This window comes from Lutjanus erythropterus, chromosome 8 (assembly GCF_056507025.1).
Source record: "Lutjanus erythropterus isolate fLutEry1 chromosome 8, fLutEry1.hap2, whole genome shotgun sequence".
Classification (NCBI taxonomy): domain Eukaryota; kingdom Metazoa; phylum Chordata; class Actinopteri; order Lutjaniformes; family Lutjanidae; genus Lutjanus; species Lutjanus erythropterus.
Window position 1 is genome coordinate 25,999,053 of NC_139324.1, and position 24,766 is coordinate 26,023,818.

A 24,766-nucleotide genomic window follows, 5' to 3' on the forward strand; every position below is an offset into this window, starting at 1 on the left:
TTCACCTAATTAAAAGAGGCCTTTAATTAATACAACAAAAATCATGGGGGTAAAGTAACGAGAAGCGCAAAAACATTTTTCAACAAATCTTGAAACGCGCTCTCACTTTTATAGGTTTCTTTTTTTTTTTTTTTAAAGGTGGTGCAAAACACACCGGAAGAAAAAAAAAAAAAACAGCCGCCCTCCCTGAGTAAAGTCAGACGTATTTGGAGTGTTTGCTCACTTTTAAAATCATGTCCATCTGCCCACTCCATTGACCCAGCAGCTACAGCCTACAAAGCTAATGAAATAATCGAAGATTTCTGATACAGCGCACAAGACAAATACATCCATATTTGCACAGCTCTATAGTCCAAACACAACACTGTCCAAGATCTAGTGCAAACAGGATTTATTCAATATGATTGTTTGCTTTTTGTTCAGGCGCACAATAAAACGATAGCACTCTCTTTACTCAGTTTTAAATACATTATGGACATATATTAAGTCATATCACTGGGTTTTTTCAGTCAATTGGCCTCTTGGTTACACAGGATTTACTTCCCTTACTTGACTCTTAAGATGCCAGTTCATTCACAATCAGGTATTAATCCCACAACGTAATGCAGCCTTTATATTATAGTTCATATTAGATCTTACGATTAATGGTTATCAAACAGTTATAGATAAATTCTATTTACATTTCAGCAATCAATGTGGTGATAATATGAAATATCTGAATCCCATAAATCCCACAAACAGAAAATCACCTTTAAATTACAGTACAGCAGAACAATCTTTAAATTATACCTCATATTAGATCTGCTGATTAAAAATTATCAGTTATTAAATTTAGTTATAGAATATATATATTGACATTCAGCAATTAATACTGTTAGAATATTTTAAAAGAATAAAAGTGTTTAAAATTTTGATTGGAAAATCTAATACTTGAAAACATAAGTTATATTATAGTTGACTTGATGGCAATGACAAACTATTGAGTTTAAGGACGACCATATGGATGTTTGCAGAGTGGCTCCAAACATGACAAATTAAGTTCCAGTCTGCCCTCTAGTGGTGAGATCTCAGAACAACAACTTCTGCAGCAGGTCCCACTGGACGTTCACGTCTCAGAATCATCTCACCTCCACCATTCCACAAAATCATAAAATTATTAGCCATCAGTAAACGAGAATTTGACGAGGAAGAGAGCCACTAACCGATCGGGCTGATATCGAAGAAGTGCGCCGGCGTCCGGAGGACGGCGTTGAACATGCTGTTGTGCAGGGTTTGGGCCGAACTCACCAGGACGTTAAAGAAGAGCAAGCTTCGGAGGAAGCCAAACACGACTGAAGTAGCTGTTAAACCTGACAAAAGCACAGAAAAAAAAAAATCCATCAGCACACTACAGTGGTATCCTTGTGCCTGTCCAAGGTCATATATGCATTTAAGGGTGCTGTTATGCATGTTGATTGATACAAAAAAAAGATAAAGATAAGAACTATATATAAGTTTCTCCTTCAGTGATGCTTTTTTGTCTCGAATGCTCATCTATCACTGTGAATACAAACGCTGAAAGGGTGAAGGGGCTGTGAGTCAAAGGGAGACAATCAGAACAATCCAACAGCAGAGAACTAGACAGGCACGGCTATCTCCCTGTACAGCTGAGGCCCATGTACACATACACTGGGCCTTGAAGGCCTTGGGCCACAGCCAAAGAACTGTGGATCTGTTCATTGAATGGCTGGCGTATTCAGAGCCTCAACGGTACACAAAAAGCAATGTGCGCTCAGTGAGCTTCACCTGCGTAAACACCTAGGTACAGGTCAAGGTCCAGCTGCCGAGGGAAGCTGCCATTGAGGTGCTCTGTCACATTCATGTGCTTCTGTTCAGAGGCCCTGCAAATCAGCCACAAAAGAGCCAAACATCCACAAGGACAAATAAACACAACAAAGAAAGAAAGCTGCAACATGAAGACACTATACAAAACACATTCCTCTTATCCTGAAGCACAAGGTCAGTTTCAACAAGTGACAAATAATTCCCCCCACCCCCACCGGGCCGCCCCCGAAAAAGAAAATGTTCAGTTCATTTGTATTCTATTAAATCATCTACCCTTTCCGGTTTGAGAAAATGTGTCAGTTTGGCTTACAAAGCCTGCTATTCTTATTTTTGCCAGCGTGTTTTTCACAGGTTGTAAAAGAAACCAAATCTCACCAGCAAGCGAGCCACCAGTCCTGTAGAACAAATGTAATCTGAACAAAAAGAAAAACAAGGCAAAAATTATTAAATATTAAAACCAAAACTGTTTACAGCTTGGACTATTACGTCATTCAGTTTTATGTAAAATTCAGTTGATAAAAATTGTGTGTTGTATTTTTCCAAAAATGATAGAAAACACAACTGAATTGAACTTACATGTGCTATCATACTGAGTAAAATGAGGATGAAGAGGACCAGGAAGTTAGCGCCTGCCCTGAAATACTTCACATACATACGTAGACCGACGTTTCCTTCTGAGCGGCTTTCCTCCTCCACTGGTTGCACTACCTAAAGACAGACACTAGAGTAAATGTCAGTCAACACCTCAGATAAGGCTGTAATAAGCAGCAGGGGAAAAGTGAGCACCTTCTGCCCTCTAGTGGCTGCTGGAGAGCACAACAAACCTTTTCCCACAATGAGGTTTCTATAAATGTATGCTTAAAGCTTGATACTTTAGTTTTAGTTTAATTTCACTCATTTCAGTGTATTTTATAATACCAACTTCACAAAAACAGATATTACACTCTAACACAAACTACTTATACACAATCCATGACTGAAGAAGGAGCAGGAGGAAAAAAGTCTTTCTTCTCACAGTTCACATAAAAAATTCAACAACACATATTCAAATACAGTCACTTAAAAGATTCAACCATACTCAAATACCATCAATGACACCTTAACATAAATGTTAGTAAGTTCATAATGTCTAAGACTGGGTATCAGCACTCCTTCAATATATCAAACGAAATAACCCAGTTCCAAGTAGTATCAAAACTTCTCCAGTCAAAGGTTAATTTACTTGGTTTTGTACACAGCCAATCACCATAAGCGCTCTTCAATTTAATGCAACGTATGATTGGCCCACAACGTCAGTTATGTATTTGACGGAGTTGGCAGTTAAACATGCCAAGATGCCACCAAAACAAAGGAAAATGTATCACACAGAACAATGTTACCCAAACTTTTTTTTTTTTTTTTTTGTGGGGATCCACTTTTCAAAAACACAAAACCATCACAACCCTATTCACAACTGGCCGTATCAATAAGTCTTGTGAATTTAATATGTGCATACACTAACGATCCTGAACATATTTACTGCCATTGCAGCATCACCTCATATTATCTCGACGCGTGTCAAACATATACACATGTCAAATATTTTATTCACGAGATTATTCAGCAACCTTTACTATGAAAAGAGACATTTTGACTGAAAAAGAAAAAAAAAAAATACTAAATATGTCTGAAGCTGTACTACGCAACTATTTTCCGTGGAGTCTTCTTTTTTTTGGGACATCTATAGCTGAGGGAGGCTTAAGACTGGTACATATTTTTGCAATTGGAGAATTAATCATTTCAGGCCTACAACAATGGGCCTAAATTAAAAATTAAAATGTTAAAAAAAAGAACTGTTATTCCTTTCTATTTAATGTTTTTGTCTGAGCCACAAGGAGCCACTGGAGAGGGGCTACAGAGCCGCATGTGGCTTCATAAATAAGACAAAATAAGTGCATTTAGGTAGAATTGACAGGCTGTTTTTTTCCTCTTATCAGATAAAACAATATACACCCCTGCTTCTGAAACTTTTTACACCATGTACCACCTCAGAACATACTGAGCTCTCCAGTCATTTTAATATCATCAGCTTTTTCAGAGTTTCATGTAATAATGTATTTCTATTTTAATGAATTACTAATAGCAACTAGAGTGAAGTTTTAGTAGTTTAACGTTTCAGATCTACCTACCGCTGCGAGTGGCTCTGTTCCCCCGATCAAAGAGTGCTGGGAGGAGGAGAGGGAGGACACGGAGGACATTGAGTTGTCAGAGAGCGTACGGGGACAGCAGGAGCTGGGGACGGGGGTCGTGCCCTGCCTCTCCTCCTCCTGGCCCTCCTCTTCCTTAAGCAGGGAGGTGAAATCCAGTCCAGAGCCCTGCAGCTCACTGTAGGTTCCACATGCCACCATCTGACCCTGACGACGACAGAAGAGAGAGTCAGTTAACAACACAAGTACTAGAACATTTATCTAAGTGATGGTCTCAATAGCCATGGCTCATATATCATCTACAATGCATCATAAACATACTTATAATGCATTATAATCTGCTTATAGTACTGTATAATTAGAGTTATAAATGTTACAAATATTTAAAAAAATAATCATAACACATTATGAAGAATTTTAATATGACTTATAGCACTTCTGTTTACGTGTAAACTCTTACAAAGACAAATATTCAGACGTGCGCACACACACCTCCTTTAAGACAACAATTTGATCTGCAGCCTTCAGATACTGGAGCTGATGAGTAACCAGGATACGAGGCTTCTTCCTCAAAAGTCCACAGATGCACCTGATGAAAACAAATATTTGTGCGCAGACACAAAAAACTGCTAACATATTTTTTATGTTGTGTGTATGCATGTACGATTAAGTGATATGTGATTTTCACAGGATTTATCTGTGGAAAACAGTGGTGGAGATGTTGGTAACGAGACCTACTCTTCAAAGAGGTGCCTTCCCACATCAGCATCCACAGCACTGAGTGGGTCATCCAGCAGGTAGACATCCGCATCCTGATACACCGCTCTAAAAATACAAACACACAGAGGATATCACTGTTACTGACATCAAAGAAAAAAAATGCTTTGTTGTATAGTTATCCAGCACACCTTGCTAAGCTGACTCTCGCCTTCTGGCCTCCACTGAGGTTGGCCCCTCTGTCCCCAACCATCGCCAAGTCACCACCTGGCAACAGGTCCATGTCCTGAACAAGGTCCAAATGCAACTTTTATGAGTCATTCATATTTACACTGGACACATTACAAGCTAAACATGCTAAAACACTTCAAATAACTTAAGTACACAGTATGAAAGTGCAGCGGGGCATTTGATGATCAAGAACACGACTCGAAGTGATTCTCACTCTCTTGAGGGCGCAGGCTCTCAGAACTCTATCATACTTCTGGGGGTTGAGCGCTTTGCCAAAAAGGATGTTGCTTCGAATCGTACCAGGTAAAATCCACGGCTGCTGAGACGTGTAAGTCAGCTCTCCTCTGACCTTGACCAAACCACTCTGCTGACTCAGCTCTCCCAGGATGGCGCTCAAGAGAGAGGACTGACGTGCACAAACACAGAACAAAAATTAGGATTTAAGGAACAATCTTGACATTTTGTGAAAACTCTAGACAAGTTAGATGAGAAGATTTCTGACATTTCTAGCTCAGCAGTTGATGTTGTTTAAATATCCAATGTTAATATCTATTAAATAAAAAGGGAAGCAATACTAATTCTATGTATTTTGACTTATTGTACTGTGATAAACTATGGTGTTGAAATTGGGTACTAGTTACTAGCTTCTGGTCAAGTTTTCAGCAGCAGTTTTCTGTAAATTAATGCAAGCAAGTAGTTAGTAGAATAAGAAAAGTGATACAAAGCTTCTATAGCCCCCTCTGTTAGCCAAAACAAGCACAATGTGATTCAGACATCAACCGGTAGGCTCTGCTGCTTGGTCTTTCTTGCCATGTAAAATGTTATTTCACTTTTCAGTCTGTTTTGAATGCATCATCAGCCTAGCAGAGATGGAGCCAGAATGCAATTAGGGAGCCTAGCATAAACTCAACATAAAGTAATAGTTACAGCACATAACTCCCAGTAAAAACTAGAAATGGTTAATGGTTAATTAGGAACCTTTAAAGGTCCTGGTAGGTGTATTTTTTAATTCTGGAGAGTCAGGCTAGCTGGTTCCCTGCTTCCAGTCTTTATGCTAAGCTAAGCTAACTGCTTCCCAGGTCTTGTTCCATACTTAACACACAGACACAAGAGGGATATCAATCTTCTTAACTGTCAGTAAGAAAGCCAGCCAGAGTATTTCTCAAAAGACAATTAATTAATGGCGTTTCATGTCACCAAAAATGAATGAAGAATTTGTTCCAGTGCCTGCAGACAAGCTAACTATCTAGCAGCTAACTGCCCACTGGCTTTAACGAGAAATGCTTGCACAATTATCATTCCACAAAGAGTTTAGGATTAACCTGGGGTAAAATGAGGTAATTTTGGCATTTCCCACACATCATCATTATTTAATGTATTCACTGCGTCAGTCAAATTTAAGGGAGCAGTGGCCTTTTATATAGCATTCAATGGCTGGCAAGAAAGTAAGATATCAGCACTTTTAACAAGGCTTAGATTTATAATCGTGTGTGTGCATGAGGGCTGTTGTAATTGTTAAATACTGCACTACTGACATGCCAGCTGCAGGGGATGGCAAGCAACCACAACATCCGCTGTTTTTTTTTTTTTAAATGTGTGTTAAATCAATGAATCGATGCTTCAAAAGCAAGCTTATATTAAGCATCCATACTGGCTGTCTGTGACCGGACTTCAAATTCAGAAGCTCTAGGTTTTGACATGTTTTATGTTGTTTAACCGTTTACTTCGTAAGTTAGCATATTGAAGTAGCATTCCACGTGGCTTATATGTCTGTAGGCTGGGGAGATGTTGGACTAATTTTGCAATATTAAGGGTCAGCCTACAGAAATTGTGCAAATGTTAAATCTCCTTTGAAACCACGAGAGTTGTAGGTTAGATGCTGCTGTTTTTTCATGCTCATCTTGCACCGTCAGCTGTGTTAGCTTTGTTTTTATGCTTAATCCTGCTGGTTCTGCTCTGTGATTCTTGCTGCCAGTGTGTGTGTGTGTGTGTGTTTGTGTTGCTGCCGTATATAAATATACTTGATAGACATGTCCTGAAGTTAATGATATAATTGCATGTGAAAAAGAAATGGTCAAACTGCAGGATTTGCTTTGCAATATTGTGTAACTATGAGCGCCCAGCAGCTAGCTTGCTCAGACCATAGATCAACATGATTTACACTTAGCACAAGTGCACCAAATATGTCAAAAAAAAAACAAACAAACAAAGGATTGGCACTAATACCACCTAGCCTACTGTGCCATTGAGCCAACCTAAATAACCGCAGGAGTTTTGTCACGGCAACAGCCCTAATGTGCATGATAAACCTGAGACTTGAGAACAGACCTGACCTTTCCAGCCCCAACAGGTCCAATTACTGCCAAGAGCTGCTCTGGCTTCACTGTGAAAGACACGTTCTGTAAAGTTGGAGCCTCTAGCATCTGTAAGAAAAAGTAAATGAACTGAATCACACTGTAGTAACTATGCAGTAACCCTGTAATATCAGGTTCACTCATACTTTTACTTTACGAATATCACAAGTTTGTTTTGAGGGTAAGGATTGTTGCACAAGAATAGTGTGTAGATAGAAAGGAGGGATGTGTTGCCCCCAATAATTCTCACCTTATCCCAGCAGCATACTAAATCCTGAATCTTCACCATACAGTCCTTCTTCTCTGCTACAGGAAAGCCCTGATGCTGAGGAGCAACTTCATCCAGCAGAAGAAAATTCTTAGAGGAAGAATCACATTCAGAGTTTCAGTGTCCACAGATAACAATTAACCAACGCTTCTTATAAAAATGGCCTCTGTCTGTGGTGTATTTACTTTAATCCTTCTAATGCTGATGAGAGACTCAGAGACCTTCTCTATGGCATAGGGAAAGAAGAGTGTGATGGTGAGTCGCACCACGCCATAAAGGGAAACAGCCATAAAGACTCTGCTAGCGGACAACTGGTTTCCTGTCAGTACGTAGACACAGACGGTGACGAAGATGATGATCTTGCTGGCCACAAAGAAAGACGCCATGTTCAGGCCACGCAGGTAGGAGCTTTTCATGATCTTGGAGATTTCCATTCTGTAAAATGATGAGACATGTTGTCAGTAAAAGCTCTTTAACATACATCATCATTCTCACATTTGGTCACTAAGATGGACAACCTGACAGCTCCCTAACAGTGAAGCCAAAGTGTCTCAATCGCCCCCTGATGACTGACTTGTGCAGGTCATCTAGGCATCGGTAATAAATTGACTCTACTGTGCTTACCTGGCATAGTAACATTATTATACCCTTGTATGTTCAGTTTTTGCTCCGAATTTTTATCAGAAATTACAATAAAAAGAAACTGATCTACCTTCTGACCTCATCCACCAGGGCAGCAAAAGGTTTCTCCCACCCGTACATCTTTATAACGCGGATCCCAGAGATGACTTCATTCATTGTGCGTATTCTGTCATCGGTTAGGACCGCTGTTTCAGCCCTGAAACAACAGACACAAATTGCAGCAACGGTACCAACGCAACACACGACTGAAACCCTTTATGCATAGAAACAACCATTACGACTGCAAACCTCAGAGTAGAGAACAAGCGTCCAAACACAGTCTGTAACGGCATGAGGATGAAGAAGACAGCCATTCCCACAAGGCATGATGGTCCAATCGCATACATCAACAATCCTATGACAGATGCTGCTTGTAAAGGACCAATCCACAAAAAGTGCAAATACAGTGTTACCTGTGAGACGATGAAGAGGAAAGATTTACTGAAGAATGGTCTGTGTTACTGAATGAGTCACATGCAAAGTACTAAAACATATAAGCATATATACTTTCATATAATTACCTCATCAAATTTGTTGACATCATTGGATAAGAGGTTTACAATTTGTCCTGTGGTAGTTTTGGCCAGTGCTTTGCTGTTAAGACAAAGAGCCTTTGCAGAACAAAGGTGTTAAATCAAATCCTACAAACCACAGGAATATAACAGAGGATGACATTTACACATGGACGTCTCGTTATGACTGACCTTCCGATAGATCATGTGGCACATGGCCACACGAATCTTCATGCCTGCTCGCTGGACATGGTAGAAATAGAGATGATTAAACATGGCCATGCTAATGGTTGACAGGGAGATCCCTGCAGCGTAGCCGTAGGCCTCGTAGACCGCAGCTGTGTCGGTGGGGTCGTAACTCTCAAAGTACTCAATCATCTTCCCCAGTAGCACTGGCTGAATGACTTTGATAACTTCCTGATAGAAAATGAGATGTTATACAAATATTTAGATATGCTGCATTGCAACAAAACTTAACTATTAATGCAGCATTGCTCTCTGTAGAAATTGAGTTTCACACTGAGAATGCACTGTACCCCTATAAAGACGTATATTCCAATGAGTGAATATGATCTCCAGTAGCACTGAACAAGGACTTTGGTAAGTTTAGGTGGGCGCAGATCTTTTGCTGCTTGTTGAACCTCTCTTTCCCAGTACCTTTGAAAAGTGAAAAGAAAAGAAATGGTTACTCTCTGTCAGAAGTATGTAATGTTACTCACAATAATGCACTGTTTACTGAATGTTTCCAATGAATGTTTTGTGAAAGAAATCACAAGAAAAATTAAATTCCACAGAATAATCCAGAATAATCAATATATCATATCTTGCTTGTGTGGACATTAATTGTCTATGTATAAAGTATGCAGCACATTTTACATTCATGTTCTACACAATAGAATATCTATAGAGGTACTGATGTCAGTTATTTGTATCACTGCACAATAATCGAGTCCAACTGATATGGTATTTTGGGAGGCAATAATAAAGTTGTCAAAAGCATTGATAACTCAGTACTTTTCAATACAATATGTTTAAAAACAATACAATACTAACCTACGGTATAAAAAGTAGTAAAGCTATGAAAAAGAAAGTATCTAAGTGCTCATTCAAGTCAGTTCACTTTATTGCCTGATTTTTGGCTTGCAGCAAAACCAGACAGTGTTCACCGACTTTTTCTGTACCAGCACTAAGTGCAGGTTGTTAAAACAACAAGATATAAATAATCCTATTTTGTGTGCCTAGGACTTTTTGTTACATGTTTTTCTATTTTGACTGTTGATCACCCCTTAACTAGAGCTCACCGTTTCTGGGAAAGAAACCTGGCCTTGGATGGGGGAGGTCCTGACATTTTGACCACGTCACACTTAGCCATAAACTGCTCCGGTACGCAATAGCAATCATAATTCAATAAAGCCAGTGGAAAGTCATCAGCCAGGAGCAGAGACACACATAATGTCAGTAAACTACTTACTCTGTGCTTCATGCCTGGTCTATGAAAGTCATGAACAGGAGTGGGACTAAGATGTGTGTAAGCCCAGTATTCACAGAGAAAAAAGCTTGCTTTTATGACAAGCAAGAAAACCAAGCTCTCAACTCAAAGTGGCAGCCCCTGCTAGAGGCAGTGGGATTAGTGGGAGAGGAGGAGCCTGCTCTCATGTGATTTGAGAAGTACCGTCTATATATAGGTGGGCTCACCTCCAAGGTCAAAGTCGACTCCGACACCAAACTAACTCAAAGGGGGACCGTCTGTCCCCCTTTTTAGAAGATGTCCAGGCTGAGAGGTGCTAGGCAGCGATGACTACTACACACAAGGATTTTCTCCCAGTGGAAAAAAGGGGGTCATTTCAATATGACTGCTGCTTATTATGAGAATAAAGCTCTGGCTGTTGTTGCATATAGTGGTTTTGAGTACTCAGTCTTTGCTGCAGTGGTGGATGGGGGTCCTAGAGAAATCTACCATCTACAATTATCCTTCAGGAGACCTCGAAGTTGCAAGGACGTCAAGAATAACAATGGCTTATTTGCCTTAAACCTGTGTTAGTGGATGTCTGAGCTAGTCGGTGAGAAATACCACCCACGAACATAAATCCACATTGTACCAGACCACTTTATGTTCGGGGGACTAGTTCTGTCAGAAAATATTGGATGGTTGGTGGACATTTTTTGTGGAATATTCAGTGTATTGATTATGGGATTCTTTGTCTCTAAGTTGTGAGGAAGAAAGATAACTGTAAGTTTGAGTGTAAAGTCAATGGCACATTGTACTCAGAAAGGTTACTGTGCATAAGAATAATCATTAGTTGCAGCTCTATTAGCAACTTTTGGAGAACTGTAAATATGTCTTTACCAATATATTATTCAGTGTCTTACCACTGAAGCTCCTCCCCGAGTCTCTCTGATTCGTCCTCCGGGAGAACTTTATACATGTCATCTTCCTCCAACTTCCTCTTGTACCCAATTCTGAACAAGGGATTCAGCCAACTGCAAACAAAGCAAATCAAAGTATATTCAGCAGTTTAAAATAACTTACAACATTACTTATAACTTTTATAACTTTCGGCTCAATGAGAAAGCCTGAAAATCCGCAACAAAGGAGAAAGGTTGCTACTGTAGGCTGTATGAGCTGCAACATTTAAAAGTATACTGTGTAGAATTATACTGACAATTGGTTCATAAAAATAATCTCTCTTAATTACCATTTATGACCCACTAGAAGTGTGTAGGGGTGTCTGTATCTGCAGAGACCCTGCCCTCTGCCTGTATTGTCTTATTTTTTGCATATTTTGCTGTGCTCGGGATGTTAATGGGCTCTCGACTATACAAAAAAAAAAAAAAAAAGGCGACCAACAGTTAAGTCTGCGTCTCTGTCTGTGTCCTCTGCTCTCTGTCTCTGAGAGCTGCAGGGAGAAATACACACACGTACGGTACACACACCATGAAACACACAATGGCACAGCAGATTGAGGATCACTTCGGCTGTGTTCACACATAATTTGGTGTTGTGCCGAGGTGTGGGCCTGTTTATTTGTGCTTTAGGACATAACAATTAGGAAAACAATCAGAAAATAAAAATGTAGCTCTCTGATTCACTGATTTGTTCTCACTAATGATGGTCCCTCTCATAATTTACTGCCCACATCTCTCTCTTGTTTGCTGAGCCCTGTGGAGAGCCCAACTTTGAATGATGCTTTTACAAACACTGCTGTATATTCTACCTTTAAATACCACTTTCTTTAAAACAGGGCTGCGCAATCAATTACAATGAAATCTCAATATGGCCGAGTACATCCAAATTGCAGAACCAAATCCGAATTATAATTAGGTATGGTAGTGCTGTATAGCTGACCTGGCCTTGTTGTCCAGATGAATATGTGAAAACGCAAAACTGATCATTTCCACCAATCATATTGCATATCGCAATTTCAGTCAAAATAATCGCAATATGATTTCTACGAAATCATGCAGCCCTACTTTAGACACATAATTTCAGTGAAAAGTTCCATTTTTCCTTCTGTAGCACACTTCCAAAACTTTAGTTAACAGTTTATAATTTCCACTGTATAAGTTTATTAGTGTCTGTCCTCAAAACAATGTTCATTAGTTTGTTAGTTTGTTAGTCTGGTTGTTACTCTCAGGTAACGTTGTACCACTGTGGAACAGACAGGAATGAATGTGTTAAAGAGTGTATGAATATTTCAGCAAACTTTACATCAACAATCTATCAAATCAAACTATCATAGCCTCTTCAAAACTAGACAGTGGATCACATTTTAGTGCTTAATCGTTTCCTGGTGTGTGTCTTTCCTGACATACAATGTGTTGTCACCATTTGTTGTCACCATGTGTTGCTGCCATCTTTAGCTCACTGTATTTTACAGCCTCTCTTATATTGGTTTAACAGTATATAAACCTAAATAGATGATACCAAAAATGTTGTGATGGGACTTCATAGTGGTACAGTGTTACTTCAAGGCAACATTTACATTTTAACAGTTTTCCATTATTTGATCATCAAATAGAGTGCATTAAACAATTAAAACTTTACTTATCGATGTGACAGAAAAGACATTTTCAGACCATTTTTGTGGAGAGTGATGTTGGAGTTAAACCATGTGAGAAAAGCAACAAAAAAAAGGGATTCAACTTTACCTCCAGAGAGTCATGGGACAAATGTAAACACTGCTATTAGTTTCCTTTAGTATTGCACCACAATTGAGGATGCACTGTGTGAGTTTAAAGAGCCAGACATGGGTAAGTTCCCTGAAGGCAACACTGTACCGTAAAGGGTTAAGAAAGATGCTATTCAAATGAGAGTTGTTATTATAGTTTGAGTAAAATTTTGAAAAGGCTGCTTGTGCTGAATTAATGGATCACTGTTACTTTTTCTTCACTACATATAATTACTTTGCACAACTCTGTCCGTTGTGATTTAAGACTTCTGGACTGTACAATGTAAACAAAGAGGCTGAGCTCTCTCCTGCATGTGTGAACAGTGTGGTTCATGTTTACGCACGGTGGACTGATGTCTAGCAGCCACCTGCTATCACATCCAGGGGACAGGCTGTCTTAAGTGGCCACAAACTGTCACACAGGAGAGCTCTCCATTCAATTAATGTCAAACACGGCTGTCACTGCGGGCCGGGTTTCCTTACCAGAAGAAAATCTTGGAGAGAAGATTAGCTGAAGCCGACGGATTATCCTTCGCCTCTTTCCGCACAAGTTCCATGCCCCCAAAACAGTCACAGCGACCTGAAGACTTTCTCTGCGGGCTGTGGGGATATCGATAAAGACTCAGAGAAGGAAACAGTGAGAGGACAGCTGCTCTAAGCTTCAGTGTCTGTCAGTATCACACCTACCGACATTCAGGACAGGATTACTACAGGAGAGACGCATGAGAAGCCGGTCCGGATGTCAGGTGAGCGGGGCGCTGCGTAACCCCGCCCACCGCCTGAGGATTGGCTGATAGAAGTCTCCATCACTTCCCAAACTTATGCAAGCCATGAACTCCATCCTTTTTGACCTAACCAATCATGATTTACATACATTTTAATGTGTACTATTTGTGGAAAACTCAGAGGTTGCATAAAAAAAGGTTAACGTTTCCCTTAGATTTTCATCTGAGGATGTTTTAAGAGAAAAATAAGTTAAGAAGTCAGATTTCCTTTTTGGTGATGTGAGGGAAAAGCCTTCTATCTTTAGGTTCTTGCCCATAGCTTCTTGAGTATGCCCTTATACAATGAGGTTCTTTAGCAACCGCTTACCTCAGAAAATCTCCCAGTCCCTTAAAAGTGATTTAATATGAGGAAAATAAGACAATGGCTGAATTTATGGTGACCATAGAGGAAAAGATATCAGGATGCCTTTTACTGGGACATGGAAAACACAGTGTTTTTAACAGTACATTCTCCTGTGGGTAGCAGGTATAGTTAAAATGTTAGCTGGTCAAAGTGGAGGTAATTTTAACATCTTTATATAGTTACCTTTCTGACTCATCATTTACTTATTATTGAGTGGGAGTATGTGTTTGTATAATAAATGAAAAAAAAATCTGCTGGTCTAGTTAGATTATTATCTCTACCAGGTTTACTTGAGCGGATCATGCAAATGGAATTTGTGATTTTTGAAAACATTTTTTTTTTAATGGCACTGCGCCAGTGCCAGCCATAGCCAGAGGCTTTATGTTTTCAGGTCGTCCCACTATTGTGAACATGATGTGTCAAGATCCTCGTCAAACTTGGCACAAATGCCCACTTGGACTCAAGGATGACCTGATTAGAATTTGGTGGTCAAACGTCAAAGGTCACGTGACTTCATTAAACATGTTTTTCTGGCATGTTTTGGTCAGAACTCAAGAATTCATAGACTAATTACAACAAAATTGCACACAAATGTCGTAACAGGATAAAATGATAAGTGATGACATTTTATATCCAACAAGTCAAAGGTCAACTTCACTGTGACATTATAATGTTCAGCTCTCTGTCAGTCCTCAGTTCTCCTCTGTAAAAAAAATAAATAAATAAAAAAAGCCTCTAAGTGAAGACAGCATGTTTCTCATTGGAAATTATTCACTGGAATCACACAAGTCAATACAGTGATAACATCCACATTAAAGCAGAGGCATGAAACATGCTACAAGGTGGTATATTTTTGTGGCTTCTGCTCTAGGGGCTTAGTGTTTTCAATTTTGAAATCACCTGCAGTACTATTACACCTATGTATCTTAAAGAAAACTGAGACTGTACTATACAAAAACACTTATTTAAAACTTAACAAATCTTTTCTGGTTGTATGTGGTACTTGTGGTGGCATTGCAGTAGGTGCTTCACCATCTTCTGCCTGGCAGAGATCTGCTCTCTTCAGGTTTCAGTCTGTTTCCTATAGAAATCAGCTTGTTTCAAGAATGAGACAGTGAGGGATCGCTCCCTGAGAATCAAGAAAAAGAAAGACATTTATTCAAGACATTTTTTTTTACTTAGGATAGATTTCTCTGACTATGTTACAGACTAAACTACCACATGGAGATTTCTGCTGTGAGCAGCATGTAAATCTTGATCTGTCAAGGTTATCTGATTAATCTGATTTTTACATTGCAAGAAGAAAGCAAAACATGGCTCTGATAGCTGATCTGACAGTCACTCAGTGGTGTGGCAGGTGAAAAAAAAAATCCGGGAAGTCTTTGCTTGATATTCAGTTTTGCAGACAACCATTGAGAAAAAAACAAGTCTTTCTGTCTCTCTTTCTTTAGGTCAGACCCTGATGAAGACCTTGAGTTGATACATGTTTATCTGTTAGATTACATATGCTTGAAGAATAAATTTGTAATAGTATTTCCCGTGAAGACAGAGTGTCCCTCTTCTGTGTTTGTATAGACAAGTTGATGGTACATTACTTGCTGCATACATTTGTTTATTTGTTTCAGGGACATTTTGTAGGGAAATAAATTTCTGTCCCCTATAGAGTCTGAGTGCTGCATTGTTGTACATATGGGCCAAGTCATCATATTCTTATTTTATCGTAAAAACAATTCATTGATAACTAAGATTGTTTAGTTTGGATTTGGTTAGAGATTGTCCCACTTAATGCTGTTATGAATGGACTTCCTCTGGGAGGCCCAGTCAGTTAAATGTCATGTGTCATATGGAAACATGTTAATATTCAACAGAATTCAAGACGCAGCGGAAAATGTGACATAAATCACTTAACTCTTCAAAGAAAGAATTAAGTGACACCCACTGGACATGACCTCTATGTGTGTCTTGCCTTATATTGCATCTCAAATAAAGTAGCTTATAGCATAAAGTACTCTTATTTCTAAATTAGGCACACTGACTATTCTAGCTCCATTTTGTGTGAAATGCACTTCCGCTTGTTTTGTACCAGTAAGGCAAAGAAAACTTTTGAGGTTTGAGAACTTTATTGGGTTTCACACTACAGCTGAATCAGTTCCATCTCTTGCCACTATCTCCTCAGTATTTTCTGTACATGTACCATGTTTTTCTTCTTATATTTTAGGTAAGTAACACTCTTCACACTCTCCTGGGTGAGAACAGTGAGCATAAAAACAGCAACATGTCCACATATGAGCTGGCAATCATTAGTCATTCGGTTGCTAAATATTGCGTGCAGAAATAGATGAACCAGTACCTGGACTTTGTCACATCGCTTCTCGTTTTTAGGATTACTTATTATTCCTTTATTATTTTTTATGTTAATATGATACTTGACCTTATTTTTAAACCAAAACACGGAGCATTTTAAGTACTGCTCGCCAAAATGTAATGACTAACTGCCAGCTCATGCTGCCTTTACTATGTCACTTTCACACACCTGTGTGTCCACCCCTCACCACCAGAGACGCAGGGAAGATGTCCTGTCTGTAAATCATCTCACTGAAACACATGTCCACAGTGTAATTTGACTGCCTGGAGCGATTTTTATTTCTTCTGATTTTCTTGAACCTGCTAAAAGACTTTAAACATACCCTAATTCTCCAAATGTCAGGTTTGCAGATTCTGGCTTTCCTCAGCGGCCTGGCTGGGCTGGGTGCCACTATCGGTGCCACGGTGTCCAATGAGTGGAGGGCCACCAGCCGGGCGTCCTCAGTCATCACAGCGACCTGGGTGCTCCAGGGTCTGTGGAACAACTGTGCTGGAAATGCCATTGGAGCTGTGCACTGCAGACCACATCACACCATCCTGAAGCTAGAAGGTAAGCTGAGAGTCATACAGCAACCACATACTGTATCTGCATGTTCTCACACTTCTGCATGACGCATCTGTCTCTAGTGTTCATGGTGAAATACTAGACACAGAAAATACATCTAGAGTGCCAACACAGCCTATGTATTAATGTAAGGCGAGATATTGCGGGTAAACTGTGGAGCTGCTTTATGAAATGCTCCACAGAAACAAATACATCACCTGAGGAGTGTGTGTCTGTGATGTATCGAGAACCACGAAGTTGTTGCCAAAATATTTAAAAAACTAAAATAAAGCAGACTGGCAGTTTGACTGATGTTCCATAATTGTTCTTACATTATTGTTCTTACAGTATTGTGTACAGGCTGTGCAAGAAATTTCCACTAAAGAAGGAAAATAAATAACCTGTTGTGCAAATTTCCAACTTTTGCAGTGTATACTTAATCTTTGAAAATGTTATTGGAGGTTTCTGGGAAGCAAAATGTTGTGACAGAGGTCAGGATCTGTGTGAACTGTCTATAAATGACCTAGAAAGATCCAGAACATCAAACACAGACGTTTTAGGGTTGTTAAAGCATCCCAGCACAGCAAAATAATGAGAAAATAAGGATATACAGGCAGTCTCTGCAGAAACAGACATCACCACACACTTCTAGTGGGCCATACATGATGATTGAAAGGGATTATGTTTATGAGTCTATACATTATTTTTAAGGGAGTGTTGCAGATTATGCCTTGATATGCTTTGCATTTTTTTTAACTTAATGTTTGTTATTAAGTGGAGGACACAGTCAGACAGTGTTTGGTCAATGTGTCAGTCAAAGAATCAGATTATGTTTGGTTTAAAAATTACTCAGATTTTCATCTTGTGGAATTTCAGATTGTGTCACATATTGGGTTTTTTTTTTAATGGGGTTAGGGTTTGTTTAGGTTATACCTGGTTATATTTTACTATGATCATTGCTTATGATTTATCTTGACAACTATTGTTTCAGACTTATAAAAAAAAAAAAATCAAATCATCAGTCCACACTGACAAAGTAAAGGATAATCTATTCCAGATTATGGCTCGTGTGTTAAGTGTGGCAAATGTGTAAACCTTTGTCGGAAATGTTAAACTGAGAGTGTCTGAGTCACAGAAGTCTCTGCAGAGGCCAAACAAGGAGAAAGTAAATAACGACATGGTGTAGGCAATAACGGGCCAATAAGGAACAAAATAACATTCAGTTCAAATCACATATTTTGTGAACCAATTTCAACTCATATTTAATGTGTTGTAGTCACATTATTTACTTAATGTCAGAAGGATTTTGCTCTTATAGTCTATAATTTAATATTATTAGATATTTAAAACTTTTATTTCAATGTTACTATTTTTATCCATGTGTTGACCTGTTTTTGTGTGTGTGTGTGTGTTCATTAGTTTATTATTATGTGGCTTGTTGACTACAGTTACATTTTTCTGTCAGTAACTCACTATTACTCATTATTTTTATTTTATTTTATAGTCATTCTTTCCATTTGCTAAACATTTCAACTCACCACAGTGTTTAAAACAGAATGGGAAGATACAATGGAGTTAATTTAATATTTCTGTATATTCACCTAATTCAAAAACATGTTGGAATATGTTTTTGTTTTTTGTTTTTTTTAAAGAACAGTGCAGTGTTTTGTAATTCTCAGCTCTGACTGACGGTGGCAGCAGCGTGCTGACATTGTCTGTATGTTGATCCAACAGATGGGGCTCTAATTCACATGATAAAAGTTTAATGAAGTCTTTGTTTAGGTGTGATTTTCTTCTTCCCTCTAAATCAATCAACACATTGTAACTCTGAAATATAACAGAATTTGCTGCTTGCCGTGGCATTGGAACGAGTGAGAGACATCTTGTTAACGAGTTAACCAAACCCTCCTATTTTCAGTCTATAAGGAACTTCAAGCACTCTTGTTGTGTGAGGTGACAGTACAAGGTGACAGAAAGTCAGACACTCACTGTACTGTATCCTGCCTCAAACGTCTGTCCTGTATCTGGATGTGACAGTTTTCCTGACTCAAAGACAATATCTAAATTGAAATGTTTACAGAGAGTGGAAAAAGTAACACAACCGCCTACTGTATAAAGTAACTTTTAATCTGTATTTGTTGTTGAGGCTGTCAGACAGGTGGCTGCTGGTTCACGTCTCACATGTTCCACTTTGGAGGCTGTAATTTGTGTGGTGGACGGACAAAATAATAATTTACCATTGACTCATAGTACGGCCATACACCTGTTTAAAAAAGCAAAGAAAAAAAACACTGTAAAAAGGAAGCTCATAATTTCAAGTCAAACTCTCTGTTTTGAAATGAACTAAAACTAAAAGTTTTTCTGAACTTAAATCTTTTGTTGAGATAATTCATTTTTCTCTTTAAAATAAACTTGAATCTTAGAAACCCAAAAAACATTCATTTATCAACTATTATTCACTTTCACTTAAGTGAATTTACTTCTAACACTCTCTAAAATTTGATCAAAAACTCAAATATTCAGTGTAACTGCCTTGAAATTATGAGTTTTCTTAACTTTTTTTTAGTGCTTTTTTTAAACAGGTGTATGGCTATAGTATGAGTCAGTGGTAAATTATTACTTTGTCTATCCACAACACAAATTACAGCCTCCAATGTGGTTCTGTATGATGAACCTACCATGGAGCAGCAAAGGTTAGACCCACAACAACATTAACCTTTTACAGGTTAATACTGATTAATAATTGAACACACCTCAGGATGAATGGTATGTGTTTGATATATAGAGCGCATTTACTTTCACTTTAGTAAAATATCACTGCAAAAAACTGCTAACTTAAAAACGTTAGCTGCCTGAAGATTTTCAGTTGACTGAATTAGAAATGATGAGTTGTGGTAATTTTGTAATGATTAAAACAAATAAACTTTTCTCATCAAATAAACTTGATATACACACTCAGTTAAGTTGAATCAACAACTCTTCAGTCACACTGAAAAACTTTACAACCAAATTTGATTTTCTTTTACATTTTTTCAGTTTGAAAAGTAATTTCTTCATCCTGTCAGAGTCACTGTAATCAATATGTGAAACTGTTCCCAGTGAATGTATTATATTTAAGAGTAAAGATGAATAGGGACTGAAATCAAATATAACCTTCATCATGGCATTTTCATTATTATCTGTAAAAACAAGCAAACATGGCTTATCTGAACGTGTATGAGAGTTTCCATCATATCTGTTTTCTTCAATCTATAAAAAAAAGTCTCAGTAGTGTTTTAACTCTCAAATAATGCATGCTGGGAAGTCTGCTGACAAGCGGATCATATTTCTTTAGAAACTTAATTTAAGGAGTTGACTGGACTCCTTACATTAAATATTTGTTCAACGCATCATTTCAAGTCAAAAAACTTTTGAGTGGGACAAAGTTCTGGAAATCAATAATAGAAATTGTAAGTTGAATAAATTAAACTAGTATACTTAAGTTAGATGAATGAAAAATGATTAGTTGAGTCCGATAAATTCCTGTGTGGTTTTTATAGTGTTTGAATGCAAAAAAATATGCTTTTAACAAAACTTACTTCCCTTCTTTTACTCATTAATCGAATAAGTTGAATATACTATATGAGCCCACACAGACACAGATGTACCCATTCATTGCACACGTCGACAGCTGCTTTAATTTTAAACTCATGATGTCATCACACTTCCTGCATCCAGGACTTTTGGTCCCATCACCTATGACCATGAGTCACAGTGACGTGTAGTGGGTGAGGGGGTGGAAGACGCTATAATAGACCATTGGTCACTTGTTGATGATTAGGGCCAAACTCCGCCCAGCAGAATGTAACAGTCCACAACACATTAACTATCAATCACAGCCAATCCATTGAAGTTACCAGTGCACAGCCTGGCTACATTTTCAACACGCCTTAACAGCCAGGGAACCATTAATCAATTTTAGCTCTCAGCAGCTTAATTGGCCGTCGCACAGCAGTGTGGAGGAGTCCTCTGTGCAGTCTAAGCAGCATGTTTCAGGAGATCTTGGCCTTTATTTTAAGCACTTCGGGCTGGGTGCTGGTGTCCTCCACCTTGCCGACGGACTACTGGAAGGTGTCGTCACTTGATGGAACGGTCATCACCACAGCGACGTACTGGTCCAATCTGTGGAAGACCTGTGTCACTGATTCAACAGGAGTCTCCAACTGCAAAGACTTTCCCTCGATGCTGGCACTGGATGGTCAGCTCTTTTTAACCTTCTTATTGTACTGTAAAACATCATACAGGAAGTTAGTGGAATAATCTAATCTTTTCTCATTGACGTAATGTGAATATGATCTAAAGTTAATTAAACTTAAAATTTCTACACTGTAAAAATGAAAAAGCTGAGATAGATCTTTCAGTTTGGGGCCTAACTCAACCTTTTGAGTTTTAAGAAGTTTTACTGACTACTAATCTTTTGTTAAAACAATTTACTTCCTTCTTCCTTTGACTTTCTTCTTTAGATTAAATTGACTCTTTGAGTTCTAGAAGCCCAAAAATGTATTTCTCTTCTTTATTGAGTGTTTTAATTGAAGTGAAGGTGAATAACATAAATATATAATATGATAAAGCTCACTTTGACCAATTTTTGTAATACAATTGTTTTGAGTTTATAAAACTCAATGCTTCAAATTTATCAAAAGAACAAGTAAATTATCTCAACTACAGATTATAGGCTGGCAAAACGTTTTTTGATTTATTTCAAAACAAGAGTTTGAGTTGAGCTCAGAACTTCAAAATCTATTGCAACAAGTTGCCTTGTAATTTTGAGTTCTTTTTTTTTTAAGTGTAGTTTTTATTTTCCGATGATTTTTGAACTTATAAACGTGAGCTGTTCGGAAAAGTTCAATTAACTCAACTTGTTTTACATTTTCAAAACTCATAAGATGACTGAACCCACATTCAGTTGGCTCATATTTTTAAGGCAGCACTTCATTCAACTTAATGTTTTAATTTTATTGATCTCGATTGTTTTCTCATATTCACTTAACTCAGTTGGTTTCACATTTTTAAAACTCATAAAACAAGTTTGACTAATTACTCAACCCTTGTTCAGTTAACTCACATTTTAAGGCAGCAGGGGAACTTAAGTTTAAGTTGTTTAAGTTGAACCAGCTCAAAATGATCTACAATTTGGATAATTGTTATTTATATCTTTGACTGTGCCCATTTCCTGGCCCTTTAAATGGCTTTGGTCAATCATGCTGAATTAATTTTCTGTTTTCTGTTTGTCTTTCAGTTAAAGAGCACATGTTAATGCCCAAAAGAGTTGTTGTAACTGTTCTCTTAGACTCCCTTTCTATTCTATCCTCAGTGTCCTTTAAGTGCTTTTCAGCTCCTTCACTCTCTAAATTTTGCTATAAAATTCAAGTTGAAGCTCATTGCTGCTCAGGACTAATAGGTCTAATGCAAGGAACAATTCATTTACTTCAAAATGTGTCAATGTTTAGCCTCAGTTCTCAGAGCTTGAAAGCCATTAAAGAGATTTGTAGGTAACCGCAGGCGGTTTCTCCCACGGCTGACTGGTTTCAGGGGTTAACTTCCAAGCTAATATTTGCCTCAACATCACATCTGAATGGGACGTTTCATACTAAGACGGTCAACACACCACCACAATGTGCCTGAAAACAATTAGGCTCACTCATGACAAATTGTATTTCTTGCTTTATATGTAAAAGGTCAATAGCTCATTGACCTTGCAGCGTGCAGATGTGAGAGCAGAGGGGATACAAAGCCACAGAACACAACACTCTTTTGGCTGCATATAAGTCTTTAATGTTTGCAGGCTACATCCAAGCATGCAGAGGACTGATGATCGCAGCCATCTGTCTGGGTTTTTTTGGTTCCATATTTGCCCTTGTTGGAATGAAATGCACCAAAATCGGAGGAACCGACAAAAGCAAAGCCAGGATCGCCTGCTTCTCTGGAGTAAATTTCATTCTTAGCGGTGAGTATACGAGGATTTTCTGTGTGATATCTGTGTAATCATCTGTGTGATCTAATTAGATTCACTTTTTCTGGTTCTTCTCAGGCCTCTGCTCGCTCTCAGCGTGCTCCCTCTATGCACACCGGATAACGTCAGAGTTTTTTGACCCAATGTTTGTGGCACAGAAGTAAGAACGATGTGACTGTAGCCATAGTGTTCAAATGTGACTCAACCAACTGCTATTAAAGGGACATTTCAGCCCCAAATCAAAAAAATACACAATTTTCCTCTTGCCTATAGCGTTTGTTTTGGTGTGAGTCTCCAAGTTCTGGAGATATCGGCTGTAGAGATGTCTACTTTCTCTAGAATACAATGGGACAAAATGGCAGTCAGCTGCACAAAGCGTAATGCACAAAGCGCCAAAAAAAAACAAACAAACAAACAAACAAACAAGCACACACACACACAAAAAAAAAATGGATACATGGATATCATCACCTGACCTGGTTACTCAAGATAATGCACAGTTGTTGTGAGAAGTTAAATTTAAAGAATAGAAAGAGAGCAGTTCCAGAAGATTCTATCATAGAAAGAAAGTATTTCCGGTAGATTCTACTGATGAAAGAAAGTAGTTCAGGTAGACTGTACCATAGAAAAAAAAAGTACTTCTGGTGGATTCTACCATAGAAGTAAAGTAGTCCTGGTGGATGATACCGTAGAGAGAAAGTAGAAACTACTGGTGAAAGAAAGTAGTTCAAGTAGACTCCAACAGTGAAAGAAAGTAGTTCCGGTAGATTCTACCATAGAAAGGAAAGTAGTTCTAACCTTTCATGCACAAAGTTTTAACTTTTTATTGTTTTTGAAAATGTTGGCAACAAGGTACTGGGTTGTGATTACTTGAAATACGCACTGCTGTTAAGTTTTTCTTTTTTGTTGTTGTTTTGTTTTTGTTTGTTTTTTTTGTTTTTTTGTGCTTGAAGTACCACAAGCCACATGCCATTTAGTCCCGATTGAGCCATTGTCTCCAAAATTCAGCACTCACACCAAATTAAGCTAGGTGTATAGATAGCACTGATTTTGGGGTGAACTGTCCCTTTAAGTACTGGTGTTTTCCTGTAGGTATGAACTGGGAGCGGCTCTCTTTATTGGCTGGGCAGGTTCTATCCTGTGTCTCCTCGGAGGCAGCATGCTCTGCTTCTCCATCGCAGGTTCTTTTACCAAAAGGTTTGTATGAGTAACACATGCTGTGATGATACACGCTGTGAATAACCTGCTTTATGAATCCAGGTGTTTGATTTGTGCGGTTGAATCTGTGTCTTTACAGCAAGAGTCAGGCTAACTATATCTACAGAGGTGCTGCCTCACACTCTCATATCTCCTCCTACCCGAGAGGGCAGGCGAGGTCTGTAAACCAGGGGCCGCCTCCGGACTACAGCAACTCCTCCAGGATGCAGCACTTTGATAAGAATGCATATGTGTGAGAGACGTGAATGTAAAACACTTTTAGTTGAAGCCACTGGTGAGTCTGTAAAGATATGATTAGTCCAAAAGATAAAGCTGCACACTGTGTCAAACCTGGTGGTTTCTGTCCAACAGCATCAGAATTTATGGATATTAATCTATGGTTGACCAAGATTTAAGATTAAAATATTTATATTTAAATATTTCTTCCAGGTGTATGAATTCAAAGTTGTATGACACAGTTAACCTTCTGATCTTGGGGACTTTTATTTTCTATATTTGACAGTTCTGTATATTGAATGTTACATTGAATGTTAGGATTTTGTATTTGTATTATCATTAAACCACAAAATCAAAAACAT

At 38.4% G+C, this 24,766-nt stretch overlaps 2 protein-coding genes across 3 annotated transcripts in view; one reads left to right on the forward strand and one right to left on the reverse strand.

Moving 5' to 3' along the window:
* Nucleotides 1-13,544, reverse strand: part of LOC146322919 (ATP-binding cassette sub-family C member 4-like) — a 57,120-nt gene extending 43,576 nt beyond the window's left edge. The window contains exons 1-19 of the mRNA XM_084725056.1: nt 13,426-13,544; nt 11,144-11,254; nt 9,310-9,430; nt 8,966-9,190; nt 8,783-8,872; nt 8,511-8,674; nt 8,293-8,418; nt 7,766-8,015; nt 7,563-7,670; nt 7,292-7,381; nt 5,173-5,364; nt 4,919-5,013; nt 4,749-4,835; nt 4,503-4,599; nt 3,989-4,217; nt 2,401-2,528; nt 2,200-2,237; nt 1,786-1,880; nt 1,203-1,349 (exon numbers count right to left, since the gene is read on the reverse strand). Coding sequence (XP_084581182.1) covers nt 1,203-1,349; nt 1,786-1,880; nt 2,200-2,237; nt 2,401-2,528; nt 3,989-4,217; nt 4,503-4,599; nt 4,749-4,835; nt 4,919-5,013; nt 5,173-5,364; nt 7,292-7,381; nt 7,563-7,670; nt 7,766-8,015; nt 8,293-8,418; nt 8,511-8,674; nt 8,783-8,872; nt 8,966-9,190; nt 9,310-9,430; nt 11,144-11,254; nt 13,426-13,499 — 2,467 coding nt within the window. The 5' untranslated portion in view covers nt 13,500-13,544. The remainder of the gene's footprint in view (nt 1-1,202; nt 1,350-1,785; nt 1,881-2,199; nt 2,238-2,400; nt 2,529-3,988; nt 4,218-4,502; nt 4,600-4,748; nt 4,836-4,918; nt 5,014-5,172; nt 5,365-7,291; nt 7,382-7,562; nt 7,671-7,765; nt 8,016-8,292; nt 8,419-8,510; nt 8,675-8,782; nt 8,873-8,965; nt 9,191-9,309; nt 9,431-11,143; nt 11,255-13,425) is intronic.
* A 3,050-nt stretch (nt 13,545-16,594) lies between these two features.
* On the forward strand, nt 16,595-24,477 carry LOC146322920 (claudin-10-like). Of its 2 annotated transcripts, none has more exons than XM_084725052.1 (5): nt 16,595-16,984; nt 22,803-22,964; nt 23,049-23,130; nt 24,063-24,167; nt 24,268-24,477. In XM_084725052.1, exons 1-5 carry the CDS (start codon nt 16,771-16,773, stop codon nt 24,422-24,424), a joined length of 720 nt encoding a protein of 239 aa, XP_084581178.1. In that variant the 5' UTR covers nt 16,595-16,770; the 3' UTR covers nt 24,425-24,477. The 2 variants fall into 2 exon arrangements, with proteins under 2 accessions (XP_084581178.1, XP_084581179.1); XM_084725053.1 differs by lacking the exon at nt 16,595-16,984 and adding an exon at nt 20,458-21,215.
* The last annotated feature ends 289 nt before the right edge of the window (nt 24,478-24,766 follow it).